This window comes from Dermacentor albipictus, chromosome 5, assembly GCF_038994185.2.
Source record: "Dermacentor albipictus isolate Rhodes 1998 colony chromosome 5, USDA_Dalb.pri_finalv2, whole genome shotgun sequence".
Classification (NCBI taxonomy): domain Eukaryota; kingdom Metazoa; phylum Arthropoda; class Arachnida; order Ixodida; family Ixodidae; genus Dermacentor; species Dermacentor albipictus.
Genome location: NC_091825.1, coordinates 65,136,498 through 65,153,829, shown reverse-complemented (window position 1 = coordinate 65,153,829; position 17,332 = coordinate 65,136,498). Strand labels below are relative to the sequence as shown.

At 43.9% G+C, this 17,332-nt stretch overlaps 1 protein-coding gene across 3 annotated transcripts in view; it reads left to right on the top strand.

Annotated features, from left to right (window-relative positions):
• Positions 1–16,006, top strand: part of LOC135911746 (solute carrier family 41 member 1-like) — a 72,678-nt gene extending 56,672 nt beyond the window's left edge. For all 3 annotated transcript variants that reach the window (XM_070538442.1, XM_065444103.2, XM_065444104.2), the window contains exons 12-13: positions 2,294–2,442; positions 3,873–16,006. In XM_070538442.1, the coding sequence (XP_070394543.1) occupies positions 2,294–2,442; positions 3,873–4,121 (398 nt within the window). In that variant the 3' untranslated portion in view covers positions 4,122–16,006. The remainder of the gene's footprint in view (positions 1–2,293; positions 2,443–3,872) is intronic.
• Positions 16,007–17,332: the final 1,326 nt, after the last annotated feature.

The window sequence follows — 17,332 nt, the reverse complement described above, 5'->3', positions numbered from 1 at the left end:
GAAGATCAGACAAATCCATGTACTTCCCATCATTCCCATGGTAGGACAACGACGGCAGCGCCAGAGTTCCCTCTAGTAATTTTGTAGGAAACTCTATGGCTTGCTGCAGAGTTGACTTTAGGGGAGCTAGCAGCTATCATCATCATCATCATGGCACATTGAATCGATTGCTCTCGCTCGCTGCGATCGCATGCATTCCTCTTGGGATTGGCCACTTGCCTTATTTGTCAATTACAACAGTTATGCGTTATTTACCAGAATTTTTGGTAGAGCTACTACTCATGATAATAAATGATAAGCATAGACAATTATTACAATGTCAATAGCCACAATGCCTTTGTTACTTACAGGTCCGAAATACATAGGTTTCTATGGGGCTGGCCTTCGAGAATGAAAAAATTAAATTAAATTCAGGAATTTGTTACATAGAAGTTTGTTATATCCAGGTTTAACTCTAGCAAGAGTTTGTATGTACACATACTGGTGAGAACGGCAAAATCTCACAAGCGGACAACGTTCCAAACTGATAAATTTGCAGAATACGGTTAAAACTGTCCGCGTCGCGATATCAAGGTTGCAGGCATGGTATTTGCACTTTGCAGCGACACGCATTGTGACGGGCAAGCACAACACGCGCTCGGGGCCTCGACTGATCTTTGATCGACTGATCTTTTTTACCACTCGACTGAGTGGTAAAAAAACGATGAATTAATTTTACATTGAAATTAGTTTTTCCGGCCTGCCTGATGACTGCCATTTTTTGCAACTCCGTCTGTGTGCAAAAATATCAGTTGACGACTGTATTCTGCACGCCAACTGAAGAGCCAGAGAGCGACAGTGTGTACACATTCTGTGTGGACTGCGCACCGCTGACAAGCAGATGGAGGAAACGGCTTCTCCGTTGCCTAGGCAACTCCTGCGCACTCAGTGAGCCAGCACGATTCCCCTGCTTTTTTTTTTTCCTTTCCCTGTTCGTTCGCTCACTCCACGTCTCCCTCTCTGCATTGGCCTTGTCACTCTCCCCTCGTCTGATCGACCTCATTAAGAAGTGCACTTAATCACTGTCATCATCAGTTAATTAATGCACTTCATCACTTAATCAAGTGCACTCACTGCCTGGCTTGTCTGCATGATTTTTTATCAACTTTAGTATAACTGGCATTTCGTCTCATGCGGCTGCATTATAAGTATTATGCATATACTTTGAGTTCTGTGGGAAGATAAACGAGTCAGAAAAGGCTGCATTATATCTGGTCCTGCACTTTACGTGGTTACGTTACAAGCGGTCCGAGCTGTATTACATGTTTTTTTTTTCTTTCTCTCTTTTTTATGCTTAATGCTGCAGTGGGCTAAACCACTAGGCAACCACAGCAATCGCTACCACATATGGAACCGTATTCTATTTCGTCGTGGTCACATATTAAGTGCTGTATGTCTAATAACCTTGGTGGAGTAGAGGGCAATGCCATTGTCGCTGGCAGTGACAAAGACGTTAGTAGTGACGATTAAATTGTGCATGCACTTGCCCTTCATTATATTTTGATGACAATTCGCAGTGACAATGAATAAAATGCCCTTTGGGCATTCACATTTACCTGTCATTTCCAGTTTCGTTGTGGCATTGATTTTCTTTATAATCGTAATGTGTACTTTTAATTTTTCTTTAAAGGGAAAGTCCCCCTCACGTTATATTTGAAGTCTTGTTTTTTACATGCAAATACGGCACCTGTACCATAGTAGTTATTGAATGTTAGTACTTCAAGAGTTGAACACATGCTGGTGGTGAAAAATTAGCAGGAAAAACACAACAGTCATCGAACCATACGGCATCATTGTAATTTTGTTCCGTTTGTGTAGTGTTAAGATTGCAGATTGAGTGAAGGAAAGGGAAAGAAAACACTACACATATGCTACCAGCAGTGATGAAACAAACATTTAAAATTCTGTCTATTGTCATCTGCCTCAACGGCTGCTTGCCTCCTCAGCAGTCATTACCACTGTGTAAGAGTTTTAGATTAGATAACAATTGACACACTATACTAATGTGACGACTGATGACAGCCGGGGAAATCTGTGTGTGCGGTGTGTTGTCTCCGTGTGCGTCTGTTGCAAGCGAATCAGTGGCAATGCCAGAAATGCAGACCTTCAGCATCTGGCTGGTAAATGTGCAGGCTTTTCGCAAAGAAGGTTAAGCGCTAATCAGTCTAATCATAGGTAAAAGTATTGTGTATTGCACACTTTTTGCTTTTTTTCCTCTTATCTACATGTTGGGATCATTGTGGGCCGCTTTCAGACTCTCATGCTCGTACGGCCCGGCTCCTGATGTTGATGGTGCTGCCAGGGCACCTCATCTTCGTGTACACCATTCGGCTCCTGACCTCTGGCAACACTGTGATCACCCCCATGTTCCTGGCCTGCTACATGACAGCTGCTCTCGTTCAGGTGAGGAGTCTGCTTCATCATCATCCTATTTCATGTCCTTTACAGCATGGCGGCCTCTCGCAGTGATCTCTTTGTAATCTTATCATCTCCCCACATTCTCTTCTCGCAGTAGACGGCCGTCTCTGGACGGCACTTGATGCCGATCTCATCCGTTTTCTGTTTGCATCTGTCCTTGCAATGCACAAGGGCTATATGCGAGGCCACTAAATGTACAGTACAGTGCACTTATGTGGCACAAAGATGGGCAGTTTTACCTTTGTCAGAGGAAAAGTGGCACAGTCAATAAGATTGCCATGGTATTATCCAGTCATGCGTGCATTATGAACTTATGTGTAGCAGTTAACTGGAGTGTCATCAGAGCATCAAATGGTTGTACAAAGGGAACAGAATGGCAGAAAAATTTGATCTAAAGCAGTAATTCGATAAAAGAGGATGTGCCACAAAAGCTGTAGCTGCACCATTTTGGCATAAAAGCTCTTACAAGAATGTGCTATTAATCTGCGGCAATGCTGGCTTAAAAGATTGTTGGGTTCATTTGTGGCACAGGGATAGGTGCCATCCACATTTCAGGCAGAACATGGTGCTTACTGTACTTCATCGTCACAGTTTCAGGCGTGACCTGTTCTGTTACTGGAAAAGCTAAGTTTTTCACTATGCAGGGCTATCTAAATCAAGAAAAACAGACTTTATGGGAACATCCCTCGTGGTAGATATCACATTTTTGTCACATCAGCTGGATTGCTTTAAGAGGTAAAAGGTACTTGCAAAACAAGTTATGGAATAGTGTTAGCTAAATTGCTAAATTTCACTAATTCACTGCATCGACTCGTATAAGGGCTGCACCCATATTGACAGGGAAAATTTGGGGAAAAAAAATTTCCAATGGAGAAGCAATTATGTTTGGCGCTCCGGTGCCACATACGCACATAGGTGAATTTTCGCATGCAGCACATTTCCCCATGCCACTGCTAGATGGCTAGGGAAAGGGTGTGCACAAAATCCGAGGTGCACACAAATTGCCAGCTGTGCGGGCACCATTTTGACCAAAAGGTTCAGTCCCGTGTGCCTCAACAAAATTCTGAAAAAAAATTTAATTAATTAATTAATTTATTTTTTTATACTGAAATTTTGTGCAACATCCTATCAGCATGTGTACCATTCTGATGTGTTCACAGTCGAAAACGGGAGAACTACATTCAATGTAGAACAAGTTATGGCTAATTCGCTTAGTAAATAATCATATTAGTTCTGTTGTTCCAGTTGTGGAATTTCATCTGAGTACTACTGAAGTAATATTCGTTATGCAGAAACCCCGTGCTTAGCCCCAGTTCTGGTAAATACATCTTCCAAGTCTCTAATGAAATGCATTGTTGTTCTACTCTGAAAGTTATCAGCATTGTACAATGCAAAGTCCCGTGCAATGTCTGCAGGTGGCACTGCTGCTGTACACGGCACGCTGCATGGTGTACTGGATGTGGAGCCGTCGAGTGGACCCAGACAATGCAGCCATCCCCTACCTAACGGCCCTGGGCGACCTGCTCGGGATCGCACTCCTTGCTGCCTCCTTCTGCCTGCTGGACGCACTCGGCGATGCGGCTTCTGTGCACCCGACCACCACCACAACCGTCGCACCCGTTACCGTCTCCACTCCGTTCACCACCGTGGGAACTGTCGACTAGGGAAGACGACTCGCAGCCTCCAAAAGTAGAGTAGATCAACAGTGAAAAAAAAAAAACAGCACATAAGAACACATATCTGCCCATTCTGGTCCGCCTGCCTGTCACCGAGGCGGCTCCAGATCCGTTGGAACAACTTTGCGCACATCTGTGGCGCCTCGGCTGACGTGGCGGTACAGTGCAAGCGTGGAATGTTTTAAAACCGGCCGTGCGGCTTCTTGCAACCATAGTTGCCGGCATAGCGTGTGTGCTCCCGGCTTTCCGTGTGGCTTGGGCACCTCGGTCTTTCTGAAGCCTCTGCGTTGGGCGGAGTGAGACGGCTTCTCGGAAGAAGGCTGTCGTCCCGATGCTAGCATAGGCGTTTTACATTGTTTGCTTCCACTTAAAGTGTAGGAACTCTCCCCAACCCCTGTGATTTGTCACCGGTGGGACAGATTTGTGCTGCAGGGAGCACTCAAAGCAAGTTCGGAGTCCAGGTCCCTGCTAAGAATGATACCGTGGTACCGTGGTCTTTTCGTCCTGGAGCCTCCGTTGCAATTCTTTGTCACTATAGGATGATTCCATCAGGCTAGCCAAAGGCAGGCAGAGGGTTTCAGGGAATTCCAACTGTAAACATATGAAAAATGTTCAGAGGTGCAAAATCTTGACCCTGGTGTGGATAGCTTAGTGTCGGGTTTTGAATGCTCCATGGTCAAAAATTATTTGTTGTTATCCAGGAACACAGGCACTGGTTCTATACATCTTTGACAAGGGAACATGCTACTCGAAAAAAAAAAATTTATATTTGTACTAGAGATTTGGAAATACTTTCATTCATAAAGTTTCTTTTTATGTAGATTTCAAATACGTCATCAGTTCTTGTGTAGCTGCTATATTTTTTAGTTATGCCATACACAACTGCAAAATATAGTGACCTTTAGAGGCACTTCCTGATGTATTAAATTTTCACGAAAAGCATCATGCTGTAGCTTATTTAGCTCTTTGTAGACTGCAAAGTGCTGATATCTATCCAAACTGCAGGTATAATTACTGGAACTATGTAAAAAAAAAGATGAGTAAACTTCATCAAATTTTTTTCGCAATTTCGTGAGAATGACTTTGTGCACTTATAATTGTCCTGTACTAATGAAATGTGGCACACATACTCTTCAAGATGTGTAGAATGCCGATATCTACATGAAATTGCAATATCTCTTGGCAGTAGCTGCGAAAGTACAAGATTATATTTCATGGGATTGTGACAAAAATTAATTAAGGTGTCCTAATTTTCTTTTGCATGGTTCCAGTAGTTGTACATGCTGTTTGGATAGATATGGACACTTTGCAGTCTACAACGAACTAAATAAGCTACAGCACAATGCCTTTTGCGAAAATTTTATATGCAAGGGAGTGCCTCCAAGCTTCGCTATAGTTTGCAGTTGTGTAGGACATAACGCAAAAAAATATAGCAGTCACACAAAAACTAATGACCTATTTTAAATTCACCTAAAAAAGCCATGAATGGCAGTATTTTGAGCTCTCTAGTACAAATAATTCTTAATTTTTTTTTTTACATGCGGGGCAAAAACTTGACTCACGCTTTTTGGTTTCTTAGTAACGACTACTGGATGTGTAACCTGGAAGCTTAAATGAAAACACAGAAATTTTGTGCGGTCATGAGAGCGTGGCAAACAATGTAAATGTGTGTGCTGTGCTTGAAAAGGCCAAAGCGGGAACAGAGACTCAAGTTTTAGCTCGTTATGTTTGTTTTATGTCCTTACTGCCATGTGGCATGCTCTGCCTTCCAGCTTGCCGCCATGTTTTCAAGTTAAATTTTAGTTTTGTTTTGCGAACCTTTGCGGGAGGTTTTCCAAGCATGCAACGCTTTTATGTCATGCGACACAAACCTTGCGTCTCGAGTCCAGCTGTATCTGCAGCAAATTCTGAAGCATGCTGGTATTCCGCACGTGGCCCAGGAAGAATCCGTGGCCAACTGCTGACGATCGTAATCTCTTGTATCGAACCATAATAAGTGTGGCCACCCATGACACAAACTTCTAGGCAGTTTGCGAGTGTGAAGCCAGGAGGTTCAGGAATATGTGTGAAATCTTGAAATTTCACAGTTTTGGGAAAGAGGACAGATGGAAAGCACAGATGTGCAAGCATTAGCACGGTACGTCAAATTAAGAAATACTGCTGCCGCGGTCGACACCTTTCGGATGGAAGTTAAGGCAGGACGCGAGGTGGGCCTCATTTTTAGCCTGTGGCGGCACCCAGCATTTAGAACCCATAGGCAACAGTTGTATTAAAAGAGTGCTGGTGGCTCCTGAGTTTGGTGCTTTAATTTTTTGCTGAACATTGCTCATATGTTAAATGGCTCACTGGAGCACAGGTACGTCTACCTCCCTCCATTTATTTCTCCTTTGATGTCATTGAATGGCTTGGTTGGCATTTTGCTTTAGCATGCTGCTTTTAGAGTATCTATTACCAACTAGCACCTTTTAATGGAGAAAGCAGGGCAATTCTTTCAGATTTCATTTATCAGGGTGGCCTACATGGGAGATAGGAAGCGTCTGTCTGGTCTTAGAAGCCAGCTGATTGTCACTTTCTTGTCAGACCTTTTTCAGAAGTGGAGGAAATCAGTCATGTGTCTGTGCAAGTATGGTAGCTATTCTGCTCAGTTTTCGTGTAACCTGGTCTCCCAAAGCCTAATTGGAGAGGCGGGCTGATCAGCGAGTCATCAGTGCCCAGCCTAAACCTTCTGTGTCACCATCCATGTTCTCATGACAGTGAGTTGCCTTCTCAAACCTGCATGGAAGACTACGATGCAGGCTTCTGCAGACCCCCTTCTACACCCCCACCCCCCAGAACAAATGGTGTAGGTATATGGATCACTTGAAGTTTGATGCACAAATATTTTGAGGCATTGTAGAGGTTTTGCGGCAAGTGAGTGCCAGACTGCTTTTGCACTGACCAAAGCGTCGGCTCAGGTGGCTGGTCGAATCTTTTGCCCTAATCTGGGGCTGCTTTGGCTCTGGTGCTGTGGCGTGGCAGAGGACGAGTGACTAGAAATTATGTCTGTGCGAGGCTTGCTCAGTTAATCTCCTCTAGGATTCCTTGTAAGACGAGGTGAGGTAAGTGATACCGGTGATGGAGCTACCAACCACCCATATTCGGGCTGTTTAGCTTCACCTCATGGGTGCATTAAAGAAGCAGTAGCTTCGGTACCTTTTATCCAGAAGAGAAAAAAAAGTGTGTGCTGCTCGACCGTAAGCTGATGGCGAGGTACACAAGATTTATCCTGCCATGTGTGCTCCTCATGTACAAAACTTAGCCTTTAGGAAACTGGTGTGTCTAGCCCATTGGAGAGTTCTTTGTGTTTGTGCTCGGGCTATTGCGGTGTTCTTTCGTTCCGTGTACTGCTGGTGTGCGCTCGTTGGTATGAAAAGTGATAGATTATTTCTTCCTTGAGCACTTGTTTCTCCAAGTCCTTGGTCTTCTCAAGAATAGGCTCCCTGAGAACATAGCAGGACTTTTCTCGTCCCGTGCTTTCAAGAGGCGTCAGGCCGTCTTTCTTTTTTTTTCTTTTCTGCAATTTTCTTGAAGCAGTTATAGCAGTATCGTTACTCAGTTTTTGTGAGTAACCTATTGTGAATAAGCTTCTCAGTTGCGTGGACGTTGTTAAGAACAAATATAGTAATGCAAAGAAGCTAGTAACTAAGAGCTCAAGCTGCAAGGCTGCTATGTTATACTTGCCTGTGCAGTGTTGTAATTAAGGTAGAATTTTAAGCATAATTTCTTGTATTTTTTAAGTTTTCACACTTGCGCTTGTGCTTTTCAAAAGCAGTCGAATTTATCGATCATGTGCTGTATGCAGTAATGTGGTGGCTATCCTATTTTATTTGTGGCTTTCTTCAAAGCTTATTTTTACATACAGATAAAATGTGGCTGATGCTAGAGGATTAATGATACGCTCTGTAGGCACAGTTTATTAGTCTGTGGATCTTGCATCTAGGTTAAATGCAGTAAAAGAAGTGTGTTGTTGTTTGTAACCATTTATTCAGTGCACATTGTACTTCCGTACGGCAACCATGCTCGAACTGCGGTCATGTCTCAGGGTCATTGATGTGCTCGTACAGACAGCTGCCCAGTGAATCTGAGAGGTGCACTTGAACACGCGGTATGTGCTTCTTGGAATGAGGTATCTTTGAGGAAATTTAGATCTTGTTTGAGGACCTATCTGGCTCTTCAGTGAGGAGTGACGCTTGAAAAAAAAACTTGAAAGCAACTCTAATTCTGGATACCACACGTTGGAACACTTGAGCTTCTCAAGCTTTGTTTTTGTCGCACAGCAGTTGTCATCACCGTCCTTGTGGTTATGTCCTTTCTCTGGCATGGCATATAATCTGAGCTTCGCTGATCGTAATTCGTAGGCATCGTGATGAGATTATCACCTGGGGAATTGGATGGTGATTGTTCTTGCCAGGTAAGAGTCCGCCACAAGTGCTGTGAAATCTTTGAGCGCAAGTTGAAAAAAAGATGCATTTGTTGGGTCACCACTGCCAACTACAGTTTCTCTCCAGTACATAACTGTGCACGTCTAACATTTGCTGTAATTGCGGTCAAATGCTTTTGGTCAGTCTTGTCCGGCAGACACATCTTGCGTTGAACTCTTTCTATTGCATTTAGCGTGCCTCGTCTATTTTCTAAGAAATGGGTAGGCCATATTGCACTCTCTCCTGCCGTTTCTCTGTAGTGTGTTCCTGTTGAGCTAGAGCAATGCTGTGATGTTGTGCTAGGTTCAAAAAAAGGAAACTGAGCTTTATGAAACAAAACATCATTAAATAAGGCTGTAACCTCTTTTTCTGCTTGTCTAAAGGAAATCGTTAGACATTGCAGTTTTAGGCTAAATTATTCCGCGTGTTATGTTTCGGGGTGGTCACTCCACAACTCCACTCTTGTGCAAAGGTGCAGCCAACTTCCCACATTAAGGCATTGAACATAATGGTCCTCAAACAGCAGTAGCTCAACAAATCCGGTCGATGGAATGTGTGGTGTTGTCAGTGTGAGTCGCACGTCACCGGTGAACATCTAATAGGGACACAAGTGATTGAGCACCACATAAGACTGCTGATGTCATGGATGGAAGGGTAATGGAATTTTGCAGACAGTGCCATGCTTTTTGGGATGGAGCGGAAGGTCAGAAACATCGGCGTTGGTGGCTCGCACGAAGAGGACCACACCCTGCACCGAACTGGTGTGTGATAGCAACCTTGCAGTATGGTTCAGAGCTATTTTGTGGAGCAGAAGTGCTAGAGAATACCGCAAAAGAATGCGTAATGGGGTTTCGGAACAGTCAATACATGAAACTGAAGTCTTTCAATGGTGGATGCCGTGCATCCACGTCCCGTTATTGAGTGCCTCGTTGCTCATAGTGAAGTGTGACACGGCGGCTGCTGCGACATCAGCATGCCATCTGTCAGTGTGATGTGAGAGAGGTCGACAATCTGAGCATCAGCGGCTGCCGCATCTTTGGGGGCAAGCTCTGTATAGGTGGTTCACCAAGTTGCTGTGTTGTGCTTGTTGAGCATTCTGCATTGCGAGTGAGTCCAGTACCTCAATGTGTGAATGTTTTAGCCATGTTGATAGAAAGCCAGGCAATCCTAATAAGTTCTTCAGTGGTGCCATTCAAGTCAGGCATGTTGCTGCCAGTTTGAGCGGTGTAGACAGACGAGAGCTTTATGTTTGGTCAATCACTAGGACATTCTGGTCACCGCTGTGCAGCCATCTGCTTGCAAAGTCGGAGTTTGCATTCGCCGTCTGCTTTAGTTGCGCTGTAGCAGGTGTGAGTGTGTGAAACGCTTCCTGTGCTTGTGCATGTCTTTTCATTATGGATGTCGGCAGCTTTTTTTATTTCCCCCGACGTTGCTGGACGATCCTCTTAAAATGGGGTTGGTACACATTGGCGTGCCTCATTAAATTTTCGTGCAGGCATCATGCAATGCAATCATTAAAGTGAATATTCACAGGCCCTCTTTGGGCAAGTTGTAATGTAGTGATGGTATCGATTTTCAGATTTAAGAGAAGTGGATGCATAAGACACTTCTAGCAGAACCCAGGAATTGCTTTGTGTGTGGATTGTTGCAGCAGGTGAATGTTGCGGGGCAGATGGCCAAGTTCTGTACTGTGTGAATCTGTGCTTTTATGCTGTTGCTCTGTTAATAAGTACAGAAAGGGTTTTCAACAGCCACTGGCTAAACTCCTCCAATAGATTGCAATGCAACTTCGATAATCTTATTTTGGGGCTATCCTGTTGAAGGTGGTGAAGGAGTAACATATCCCAAGACCTGCTCGTCTCACTGTGGCAGCGATTTGTCGTTAGTTTCAGAAATCTCGTTCCCACATGCCCAGCGCTGTCCTCGGCAGTGCCACACTCTCTGTCCCGTGCAGCTTTGCACGACTTGATCTGGCAATGCAATGAACAGATTTCATGCTAGTGTTGCTTGATCAGAGCAGGGTCTGTCAGAGGGAAAGTTGGATTCCCTCAGTGGACCGAACAGCATAAGGATTGGTCGCACAACCTCAAGCACACAAACAGTTTGCCTGGTGAAAGCATTTATACGATGAAGAAAAGCAGATATTGGAACAGGCAAGACTTACTGTCACATTGAGAGCTAAGTTTCTAAGTTCTTCTGCAAAGGATCTTAAGGTGCGATTTTACTGCAATTTTACCGTGGATCTGTTGGCTCATATAAGGTGAAAGCAGTCAAGAAAGATGTGTGATGAAATGCTCTGCTGTCCATATTGCAATTTGGTCCATTGTGTGAGCACATCTTGAGGTAGTGCTCTTGATAACTGTACCGTTGGCTTAAACTGCTCTTTTAAAGGTGACATTTTCTCTGAATCTGTGTTTTAGTTCCATGCAAGGAAGCTACAGCATGTGGCAAGAATATGGATACACGGGGTGTGTGCAGCACCACTGGGAACAATTGTTGAAGCAAGCATTGTTACTCGGTGCATTCCCTCTCGAAAACTTCTTGCCTTTCAAGTATTGCTTCAGCTGCTGTGGGGATAGGTCGCTCAGATTCTCGAACGTGCAGTGTTGGCTATTGTGCGGAATGTCATTACACCTTGTTTCTCTTGGCCGGTGAATTGTCGTGTTTATTAGGCTTTGTTTGCACAGAGTACTTATTTAGTATTTCCTTTTGGAATGTTGTTATTTTAAATGTAGCCTGGAAGGAGACAAGTATTGTTTTGTACTTTGGTATTACGCTTCTGGGTGTTGGCACTTTTTTAGGCTTTTGAATGCAGCCAAAAACTTGTTTCATCGTGACACTTATTCTTTTTATCTCTTTTGTAAAAAAAAAAAACTAAGTTCAATTTAAAGTGGGCAAATGTACTTTTGCACTTCATGTGCCTGGTTTTGGGACTTGCGTTATCGCAAATGTTGTGCAAGTTTTAATTTTTCAATGGCATGCATGAGATGGTTGCATAGTAACTTGTTGCACCCTCTGCCTTTGTCTCACTGCCGAGGCCTAAAGCGCAAGATATTTGTGGTCGCTTTTATTTTGACTAACTAGGTGAACTTGGGAACCGCAACAGCACGCACCGCGTTTTCTTACGCGATAGCTGTTTTGATTGCTCGAGCCTGTCTCCCAAAGAATGCATGCGCAATGTCTGGTCTCAAATCTACCGATCGCTGAATGTGGTCGTCTCGTTTTTTGTGTGGTGTGTTATTTATTGCCCAGAGCTGCCCCTTGTCATTTTGTTTTCTTGTAGATATTGTGTGTGTACCCACTCCTCTAATGTATTGTTCATTTTACACGTCAACACCCCCCCGCCAGCCTATTTTTTTATGCTTTTTGCGAGTGTTGCACTTGGAACATAAACTTTTGCCCTGGTGTTTTTACAAATGTTTTTTAATGTCAGTTGCCCTGTGTGCACGTGTCTTAATGATTTATTCTGTCGTTTTACTTATGCCTACTACTAAGGCTTGTGTTGGCAATTGTGCCACAAGGATCCCAAAGCTCTTGCGTCTCTTAGCTATAATGCACCGTGAATTGGCAGGCTTAGTCTTGTGGCTAGCTTTGTGGTGTATTTTTTAAAGTTTGGTTTGTTTAGTTGTCACTGTTACAGTGTTGAATTAGATTTCAGCGTGTTGCCTCAGCTCAGGTCTTGTTTTGTCTGTTTCCATTATAAATTCTCTGTGCTGGCAGCAGTGACAGTTGCTTGCAACTTTTGTCAAGCCATGTTCTGCTGCAAGGGTTTTGTATAAAGACTGTCAGCATACTTGGCAACTGTGCTTTCTGCCTTCTTTGTTCTGCGCAGTGAGAGTTCGTAAGATCGTCCATTACATGCAGGGGGATCATAAGGACGCAGTGTGGAAATAGGTTGCAAAATGTGTTTCTGTGTTGCATAGCATCCGATACGAACATGCCAGTACAATGCAGGGGTCTCAAGCACAGGCCGTGCTGAAGTTTCTGCCCTAAGACAGTGGCCCTTTAAATAATGTCCTTAACCGAGCCTCTGTCTTGGGACGCATTCTAACAGTGCCGTAGAGCTTATGGAAAGAACTTAGCAGTGTTCCTCATGGTGTGGTTGACTGCCTGAAAAGTTCATGTGCCAGTCGTTGCTGAGCATTATCTGTTTAAACAGTGAGTGAGACATCTGGTTTTGCATTTGCAAAAGTATATCTGCGTGTTACGTGCATCAGTTCATATGAAACCGGGAAGAGGTTGGGAAACAGCAATGCTGAATGCTACTTCAGACTTGGCTGTTTGGCAGCAGGAGCTTTCTCATTAATCTGTAAACTGTGAGTGACACACAACGAACATGGAAACTAACCTTCGAAAATAGAAATGTGGCACACATACATTTATTGTGGCAACATCACAATGTATCGTACACAGTGCATGTTCTTCCTTTGGAAAAATGGAATGTTAGGTGTCCAAGCAATGTGGGAGTGAAATATGTTCTCCGTGGTGCCCCAAAACTTACAAACTTTGAATCTAATGCTCCATGTGTTGGTTCGATCTGTTGGCTGTCTTGTGAAGTTCGTTATCAGACTGAATTCGAAAGGAGCTCAATATCTTTTCATCACCTTTCAAGTGCACCTTCATCTGCTGCAATAGATGATTTACCTCGACTAATTTTGCCCGCTGAGAGTGGCAGTAGCAGCTCACAACAGTGGCGCCCTCTGGTGGCTCGACCACATTCAGTCTTATAGAAAGCTTGCAATGTGCAAGTTTTCTGTACAAGGTGCAACAACACTGGCAGTGCTAATGGAGCTCATGTGGAAGATGTCCTTCCCATACACTGCAGACCCGTTATTCTGTTACGGGCTTTCCTCGCGATTTGCGGAAACTTCCTAACTCCCTACAAATGACCTGAATTGAACAGCATGGGTGCTGCTTTTTATTCGCTTGCGTTGCCGCACAGAATAACTCTTAAGATGAAATGCCACTTTAGGCTGTTAGTGCAGACACCCCTGCCTAATAGTGTTGCTGCCAATTGGAAGCAGTGAAGGTAGTCATGTGAAAAAGTCCACATGGCATTGCTTGAGAGCTGTGCAATACAACCGAGGCAAGAAATTTTCAGCCGACATCCATTGTTCGAAAACCTGGTTATCTAAACCAATTAACTGCTTCTTGCTGGAAATTGGTTTGGTATCCTACTGACATCTGTTGAATTCTGTGCTGCAGTAATAATTTGCTGTGGCAGCTGGAAAACATCCATGTATCGGTATTTCAGTGCAGGCAGTGAAAGTTAAGCTTGGAACCCACCAAATGGAGGCGTCTTGGCTCAACAGCTGCACTTATGGCATGGACATCTCTATTGGAATCTGCGCATGTGTTGTATGGTGCCTAGAATTCCCCAGATTGCTGAGCTACCCAGCACATGTGCTAGCTATGGCTGTTTCAACATTGCAGGAAACACTTGCTGTGACCGTCGGGTGCAGCTACACGTTGGCTCGGTTTATTGATAAACTTTGTGTTCAGCACATGCATGCTTTTCCCTCTGGAGCACCCAGGTTAACTGTCAGAGAGAAACTTGTGTTCGCATTATGCTGTACTCGCGAATTGAGTAGGAAGGTGGACATATCTGAACATGTGGTGCTCTTGCGAGATACTCTTTGCGTGGAGTTTCGAAGCCATTCTGCCATTTGGATATGCCATGGGAACGTTCAACTACGCTCCTGTTTCGCGCATGGCAGAGGCAGAAGGGAAGTGTTTCAGCCTCTAAATTTTCTCGAAATTTTCTAGTCTACCATGTGTAACTTGTACATGGAGATCAAATTCCAGAAAACCCTTCTCTATCAGACACTTGGCTCCTGATTCAGGCCAGAGGCTCACGAAAGCTGAGTAATATTTGTGTTTTTCTCTCTCTGGATCTTCAAAGCAACACCTAACAACAGACATTCCGATCATCCATAAAGTGAGTTCGAAGTTTTTGAAGAAGACTACATGTATCGTCGCTTGCAAATGTAACAGATCCCCCTGCAGTTTTCGAACCACAATTGTGCATCACTTGTTGAAACAATTCCATTTCATTCTTGTTTAACGTGGAGTCACACGAGAACACCCTCAAGTAGAAACAATGTTTGCTAGCTGTTGTAAAATTGAGGCAAGAACATGGGGGAAAGCTGGGGGCTGACATCTGCTGATGAGGGTACGGGCTGGTTATCTGGGTTTCTTTGAATTTTCGAGATGGCTGGTGGAGCCGATGTGTTGGGTTCCGCGCCTCCAACTCTTGTTTATTTTCCCAATGAAATAATTTTCAAGTATGCCAGCTTCCTATCTTGTCATCCCGGTGATAACCTCCTTTTTCTTGGTCCTTGTTGAACAATGTATGTATGTGTGTGCTTGTACTGTGATGGCAGCCGCTTTGTTACATTATATTGCTTCACCCGTTTTGCGGCACAGGCATAGGATGAGGACGTGAGAGATGGATGGCCTAGTGTAGGGGAGGGATATGAAAATGCAAGTCTTTCAACTGTACAGCCTGAGTCGGTCATTTCTGCTTTCCCTTGCCCCCGGTGTACCGGACGTGGTGGTCGTACAACTGTCTACCTGTGCTTATACCTTGTGTGTCTGTGTGTTGTGTAGTGCGTGTCGCATTTAACAGGAACACCTCATTGACATTCGGCTGAGACTGCCCTTATCACATTTTTACACTTGTATACAGGAACCATGCCGATGTGCTTAATAACTGTATTCAGCTGCAATGCCTTTTTTTTTTGCATTTCCAAAGGTCATTTCAGCCTCACCATAATTTACAGGAGCAAGTTGTTAGTAACTGTGATGCCAGGCATATGTTGATAGGTCCAGGTTCAGATGCTTGGCATCACGATGCCAGGCATTGTTTCTTGCCGCAATTACTAAAAGCTGCTTCTGGAAATTTTACTTGCAATGTGATTATGCTTTTAGACCTCATGAAAAGCATCCAAAACCAGCTAGGTTGTTACTTTTAGAAAATGTCTATCTTTGTAAAAATTATATGCTCAGACGGAGTGTGGCTTCTGCATCTCAACAGTTATTTAGCAGGCAACATTGAGAATGACCCTAGTATATGGCAGACCGATACAAAAGTTAAAAGCTGGCCTGCTGACCTTTGTAATAAATGGGCAGCCTGTCAGAATCTCGTTTTAAGTGTTCCTTGTAAGTGTGATACGCGATGCGAGTACACGTCTAGCGTTTCTTCGTTGGTGTCAGCGTTTTTGCTCTACACGTGGTGTACGGGTGCATGCATGACGTCAGCGAATGCCCTCAGCGCACCCGTCACCACCTGATTAAAGTCTGCCTTGTGGTGGTTGCGATTCATGTGACCTTTGAGTCAGTGCAAAGAAGAAAGGGGGAGGGGGATGACAGTGGCTGAGCAAAAGTTACAATAAATGCCGCTGATCGTGCGTATGCACTTTGTTGTCATTTATTTTTGCATGCACATACCGTTCTGCTCTTTCTCACCTGTTGTGCCGTCTTGCAGTATAGGCGTCATTATCACCACCTTTTTGGTTAGGCACTCTTGAATATTTTAGCAGAACAAAGATACTGCCTGCTGTCGACAGCGCATGCGAAGTTGGGCCAAAGGGTAGAGGTGTGCGCCATGTCGGTTTTGACCAGCGGTGGTGCGGTAGTCGCTTCTAGGCGGCGGCGTTGTAGCGCTGCCACCATGGAAATGAAAAAAAAGAAACGTTTTGCTACATCCTTCTCTGCTAAACTCATTGAAACTCTTGGCTTTTCATGCTAAGGGCCAAGAGAATCGAATGCAGAGGTGTTGCAAGCAAAATACGATATGTTCTATAAGTATTTTGTTTTTCAGCCGATATATTAAAAATAAAATGACTACATATCTGAAGGCTTGCATGCTGAGTGTGTTTCTAGAATTGCTAAGCCAGCACTGACACACATGACACTTTATAGATATGTTAACCTTCTTCCCCTTGTTCTGAATGAGATTGTATTTGCAGTATGCTTTACCTAAAAAAAAAGAAAAAAAATCTCTATGACCGACTTTTGCCGAGTTCCCTTAAGCTGTCAACCAATCAGCAGATGTCGTAACGCACATTCCCGACTAGACACAAGTGAAATCACTTGTTCTGAATATTAATGACCCTTTGCCTAAGTAACCTTTCTTATAACGTTCTTTTTCCTTGAAGAAAAAAAGAATAAATGAAAATTCCTTTTTTTTTTTGCAGCAGAGATATGTTATGATGCGGTAAAAAACAAATTTGCTCAATTTTTGACTCGTCGTCACCGGTTTGAATGAACAAAGTGCAAGTTAGTAATGCAGGCATTGCCCTGATAATTTCTATTTCACAACAAGTTGCATCTCTCGCATTGATGCCGTTTTCAGACATAGCAGCGGCACGCCGACGTCTAGATGCACAATGAATTCTAACAAGGTGGGTATCATGACAAGATAAAATTCTGGTGGCATCGCATTAGTACATCCATGCAGTCATGCAGTCATATGTATCACCCAGTCGAAGACCTGCTGCTGTTATCTCGGATCGGAGTGCAACAAATCGCCGCTGTTTTCGCCAGGATCGGCCACTGCATCACGGATGATGAGGGAAAAAAGTTGCAGTTTCACTTGAAAGGCGAAGCATCGATTGCGATAGCAAATTAGCAGACAGCCATGCGAAGTAAGGATAGCATTTTTATCAGCCGTATCAACATGTAAACATTCGCTTGATAACTGAATTAACAAGCACGGTGTCGCGCGCACAGCAAACA